This window comes from Primulina eburnea, chromosome 13 (assembly GCF_022965805.1).
Source record: "Primulina eburnea isolate SZY01 chromosome 13, ASM2296580v1, whole genome shotgun sequence".
In the NCBI taxonomy this organism is placed as follows: Eukaryota; Viridiplantae; Streptophyta; class Magnoliopsida; order Lamiales; family Gesneriaceae; genus Primulina; species Primulina eburnea.
Genome location: NC_133113.1, coordinates 2858346 through 2864232, shown reverse-complemented (window position 1 = coordinate 2864232; position 5887 = coordinate 2858346). Strand labels below are relative to the sequence as shown.

The 5887-nt window shown below is 33.4% G+C and overlaps 1 protein-coding gene across 2 annotated transcripts; it reads right to left on the bottom strand.

The window, feature by feature from the left end:
- Window positions 1-1691: 1691 nt before the first annotated feature.
- Window positions 1692-4210, bottom strand: LOC140809444 (transcription factor bHLH18-like). Of its 2 annotated transcripts, XM_073167065.1 has the most exons (5): window positions 4125-4210; window positions 3998-4043; window positions 3288-3848; window positions 2731-3114; window positions 1692-2320 (listed from the first exon to the last, which is right to left on the bottom strand). In XM_073167065.1, the coding sequence occupies exons 2-5, from the start codon at window positions 4031-4033 to the stop codon at window positions 2246-2248; spliced, it is 1056 nt and encodes a 351-aa protein (XP_073023166.1). In that variant the 5' UTR covers window positions 4034-4043; window positions 4125-4210; the 3' UTR covers window positions 1692-2245. The 2 variants fall into 2 exon arrangements, with proteins under 2 accessions (XP_073023166.1, XP_073023167.1); XM_073167066.1 differs by having other exon boundaries at window positions 3998-4130.
- Between the last annotated feature and the right edge of the window lie 1677 nt (window positions 4211-5887).

Sequence of the window (5887 nt, the reverse complement as noted above, 5' to 3'; positions counted from 1 at the left end):
GAACCACTTATTATTGTGATATTGATTAGAGAAGGGGTGAATAAGTAATTTTCCCAAAATCTCTAAAAATTTAGTTGGGTTAGACTAAGGTTTTATCGACCGTAGTCTAATGAATTATTATTTGATGAAAATTCAATATTTAATGAAGCAATGTTATGAAGATGACTTTAAATGTCTCGAAATCTATTTCTTCATAATGTTGATGCAGTGACGAATTACTACCATTGCTTCACATAAACGAAAAGATGGTTTTGGTAGACCTCTGACTATTTAAGAATCACAAAACAATTACAATAGGATTGTAGATTTTTTTTAAGGCAAAAACTTGTGTAAGATGGTCTCACAGGTCGTAGTTTGTGAGACGGATATCTTATTTGGGTCATTCATGAAAAAGTATAACTATTTATGCTAAGAGTATTACTTTTATTGTGAATATAGGTAGGGTTGACCCGTCTCACATATAAAGATTCGTGAGACCGTCTCACAAAAGACCTACTCTTTTTTTTAATATATATGTGTTGCTAGTAAACTATACTGATGATAATGAGTAAATCAAGATCATATGAGAGCATATTGTAATTCAATGTATGCACCATTTTTGTCGGGTTAAAAAATGTCATAAAATTTTATATAATAAATTTATAATTTATTCATAACTATCATATCTTACCTGTTTCTTAAAATTTTCAAAAATCACGCATTATCTATGCAAATAAAAAATATTTAATATAATTACATCATTATTTTTTGTAAACAATTACACACCACCCAAAAATTAATAGTTACAAACTTTAGCAAAATAATCACATCTAGTTTCAATATTAGTGTTCATATATAGATTTGCATAAAAATTTGGCAAGAACTTCTGTGAGACGGTCTCGTGGGTCGTATTTGTAAGACAGATCTCTTATTTAGGTCATCCATGAAAAAATATTACTTTTTATGCTAAGAGTATCGGTAGGATTGACCCGTTTCACATGAGGCTCACTCTAAAAATTATGTAAACTCCAAAACAATAAATACCCAAAAAACCAATATTGAAATTTCGTACAATGAAAAATGTTTTAATAAGGTATATTCATAAATAATGGAGGATAATGCAGAAAACAACGTCGAAAGTTTATTTATTTTTTTAGAAAAAGAAAACTCTTAGAGAAAATTGTGTGGGTTGTGAGAATTTATTCTTCTTCACATAAAATATAAAGTCAGTGTCGATCATAACTTGTGAACTCTAACATTGTAGTAAAATGTTTTCATGTTGTATATTTTTATTTGGTACCATGTAAGTCCCATTGTATGATTATATATACTATCACAATTATTGTGTGTTTATTATATTCTTGATTTATTATTTTGGAGATTCGGTCTAGAGCTCTAAACTCGAATATTATTCATTCAATTTACATATATTCTTAACAATAAATGGAATAAATCTAAAATCATAAACCTTCAAACATTTGTCTCTAATAAGTCAGATTTATATATGTGTGTGCGCGCAAGTAACACTAATATTTATTAAGCGTATTTGATCAATTACCTTACATACGTGTGTGCGTGCACGTATTTTGTGCAAGTAACACTAATATTTATTAAGCGTATTTGATCAATTACCCTTATCAAACTTCAAAACCTCATAACCCTTAAATCAAAAAAATAAATCAATCAATCAATATCTAAAATACATTAGAAAAAAGTAAAATAAATTTTATTAGGAAAGCTAAAAACACAATAGTGGAAAGATTCACGAGTTCTTTGTACCAACACCTAACATAGAGAAAAGAGTCCTAGAAGGAAACACTTCAAAAAACACAACAGACCAATGACAACCTAATTTTCTGCTACAAAAGTCTGACATACATCCACCAAAAACAACCTTTAATCTCCCATACAAAAAAACATAAGCCTTGATGTAAGTACGAGGTAAGCTCACTTTGAGACAGAAGGGTAGGCTATAACATGGCTTCAACCATGTAAAAATAGTGGGGAAAAAACCCTTCTTAAAAATGTACCACATAGCAAAGCAAGATTCGGTTTGGGAGGTCTGCAATGGCTTGAAAAGGTGGAGGGCTCGCGGGCTTCATAGCTAGAAAAACATTTGGTCGTCATCCGCCCCATTTTTCGGAAGGGGTGCTTCACCCCCATGCTACGGTACGGGCTGCACCAGGTGAAGCATAGAATCTGTCGCCAAAAAACTATGGTTATTGATTATTTCCAAGAACGATTATGGTGGGAACTTTCCATCCTTTCAAAGGAATGTCTGGACGGCGCTGCATAGATTATTTACTAGTTCCTTCATGGTCATGGTGAATTCTTCATCCTTCTGCATGAAATAACAAGTTTATGTGAGGTAGATATTGGGACAGATCTGGAAATATCAAGGGAACAATGAAAGCTAAATTATATGTATAAGATTTTAATGGCAAGAACTCGTTTTTGAGGAAAAAATGAGTTTTCTGTTGGGCTAATACGACCGATACTCCTAATGAAACAAACACCATTGGAAACTGCCTTTTAGTTTAGAGGGTGAGCATGAGGCTACCCCGCTCGGGAAGATAAATCCGACCTGAGGCGAGGTTCAAGCGGCAATACCAGCCCAACACCGAATTTTAAGGGGTTCAAAAATATTAAGGTTTAGCTGAACATAAATTAGATTCAGTTTCACTACAAAAATCAATAAACTTGTACATCTAATAGAAAGAAATTTTGTTCTTGATAACCACTAAATATTACCTGTGCAAGTATTGTGACATCCAGAGCAGAATCTCCGAAGGATATCAAACTGCTGCTAACAACGGATAAATGGAGCTTCTCGATCTCAGCGACTGTTTTTTCAAGCAACCCTTTCCTTTTCTCGCAGTGAATGCTGATCAAGACATCCTTATCGCAAAATCTAACCTTAATTTCTGGGAGCGATTCAGAAATCATGGGACCACTAGAAAATCTTTCATCAGACGTCGAATCCTCATCAGTTCTGTTTGTATAATGCACGTACTTCTTCACATAAACAACAGATTCAGAGGGTTTCTTCTTGTCTTTGTCCTCCAGAAACTTGACTTTTTCTTGCAGTTGTTTCATGTACTTGATAGCATCTCCAAGAACAGAAGCCTTGTCCATCTTTAAGAAAACATCACCAAGAAAATTTTCGGTGTCATAATTCATTTCAAGATAATAGAGACTTGTGGCCAGCCAATTAATATAAACAATTCGTTTCAGGAAACTATCGGTTCCGGTTGCGAAAAATATGTGTTTATATGATTGGTATGAAACTAGTAAACAAAGAGGGATACCTTTTTCAATCCGGGGACAAGAGCAGACAAAGCTATGAATCTTTGGCTGAGCTTCTCCCTCCGTCTCCTCTCAGCTAAAATATGATCCTGCGCCTGAGTAAGTACCCTTGTATTACTGCTGATTCTTTTAGCACCTTGACAAGGTTTCAGCACATGATTCTCGTTCATCGATGACGATTGCGAGACAACAGATTCCGAGGGAAAATTTAGAATACTGAAAGGAGACAATATCTCCTCTTTAGGCCTCGGTACATGAGTTCCTGCTCGATCAAGATAGGAATAATTATTTGGAGTAGTACTCCACGGGCTCGTCTTGAGCTGCTTCAATGGTCTGCTTGCCGAAGATTGAGTCGACTCCGCCTCACGTTTGAAGTCCGGTAAGGACTGTAGTGAGTAAGGCGATTGAATCGACTCCGCCTCACGTTTGAAGTCCGGTATGGACTGTAGTGAGTAAGGCTGATGCATATCTTCGTGACAAAAAGCCGAGGCAATCGGCATGGAACCGAGTTCTTCGAGTGAATTAACAGGCCATTGCTGGAAGAAAAGAGGATCATCCATTCCCTAGAAATGGAGAAACCAAATCAAATGTTTTTTTTTTATAAATATGTGACTTCCACAAGATTTTTGCCACCCAATGGCCAAAAATAACAGCACTTCTTGTCTGAAAAAATCAACCTTAATTAATTAAACATGAATCTTTAATATCTTACCAATTCAGCCAAGCTTCTGAAACATGGTATCTCCATCAATTTCAACCTGCACGAAAGGCCAAAACATGTTAATCTTGAATGAAAATTTTAAACTCACAACATCAAATTTGTGTGGAAAAAGCCTCACTTTTCTCCTCAAAAGTCCTTGCAAATTAAGGAGGTTGCTCTCTGAATTTATTGGTCCAACAAATATGGTAAACTTCTTATATAGAAATGAACAGACCCAATAATTATATTTTTATTTTATAACCTAAAGTTTTATAATAAAAGCTCACGCGTATATAAAATTTATGTAATAATTTTTTCAACATTTTCTCAGTTACTGCAAGCTGATGTGAACTGGCCACTGGAAATTTGAACATCTCTTTCATTATTAATAATATGAACATGTTGTTTGGTATAAAAAATGTTGGTAGGCGGCTAAATTGATTGTCTTAATTTGAAATTTAGACTTTTTGGGCGTTGAAATTGTGAGATTTGCATATGGAAAAAATTGTACCAATTATAACTTTAGCCAGGTGTACACTAATATCTTGCTCTTAGGTCAACTTGGAGTAGCTTTCTGTTTCCATATTTTGGGAGGTTTTGGTCAGATGTCTTGCATACATTTACAAATATCATATTTGATATGTGATCTATATTTGTGAAACAAATCAATATAAAAAATAATTATTTTTTATAAATTGATTCGGTTTTATAAAATTGACCTACAAAACGATCTAATAAGTATTTCTATGTTTATATAAATAGAATCCATGACGGACTTAAGAAGGCTAGTTTTTTTAGGGAATTATATTCATTATTGTTCAATGCCAATTTGTCACAAATAATTCAATAATACCATCAAATTAAACCTAATTATGACCTACTGCTAATAAAGTAGAATAAATATGAATGGGACTCGAACCATAAGCCAATCCCCTCTAAATTCTGGGATCAAATGAGCTCCTTATTTTATAATATACTTTTTTTTAATCAATTCCCCTGAAGAGAATATTCTTTTTATGGCATGTAATTTAATATTATTAAAGAAAACTTCACATGAATTAATTCATATGTCAGAAATTATAAATTCCTTAGAAAATGCATTGCCAGTTCCAATGGAAAATCTTGTCATTATCATTGCCGTCTAAAGTACAGTCATAATCGTGGGAAACAATTAAATTAAGACATTTTTTTGTCCCTACCAAAGATTACAATCTTCAAAAATTATATTTAATACCCCTTTCTCTACATATTATTTTCTTGATCCTGATATCATTTTTCTATAATTTCTTCTCGATCTTGAACGATTCTGTTAAAATAGATTAATAGTTAACTATCAATTATTTTATGTACCCCATGAGTGTGTAATACTATGTTGACAAATCTCATAAATGATGGCAGTAAAAATATGTGCACAAAAACTCTTGTGAGACGGTTTTATGTGTCAAATGTATGATATTGATCTTCTATTTAGGTCATTCATTAAAAAATATTACTTTGTATGTCAAATATATTACTTTTTATTGTAGATATGGCAGATTTGACTCGTCTCACAAAAAAATATCCGTAAAACCGTCTAGCAGGAGACCTACTCAAATATGTGAATAGTAAGATAATAATCATAAGACTTACAAAAATTACGGTATACCGTATCGAAAATTACGGTATAAGAAAATTCATACCGATACCGTACTGAAAATTCCGGTATACTGAAAATTTTGGTACATGTAACTAGTATACCGATTATACCGAAATTGTACGATATACCGAGATTTCAATTCGGTACGGCATCGGTATATAACTAGAGATGTCAATAGGGCGGGTATGGGGTGGGTTTGGCTAAACCCAAGACCTTCCCCATGAAAAAAACTTTGATCCATTACCCGTCCCACCCCGGTTAAATAT

Coding starts and splice junctions, on each gene's coding strand:
- LOC140809444 (XM_073167065.1), bottom strand. CDS start 4,033: ATGGAGATACCATGTTTCAGAAGCTTGGCTGAATTG. Junction 3,115..3,287: donor TTGTCCCCGGATTGAAAAAG/GTATCCCTCTTT, acceptor GTTTTCTTAAAG/ATGGACAAGGCTTCTGTTCT. Junction 2,321..2,730: donor ATGTCACAATACTTGCACAG/GTAATATTTAGT, acceptor TATTTCATGCAG/AAGGATGAAGAATTCACCAT.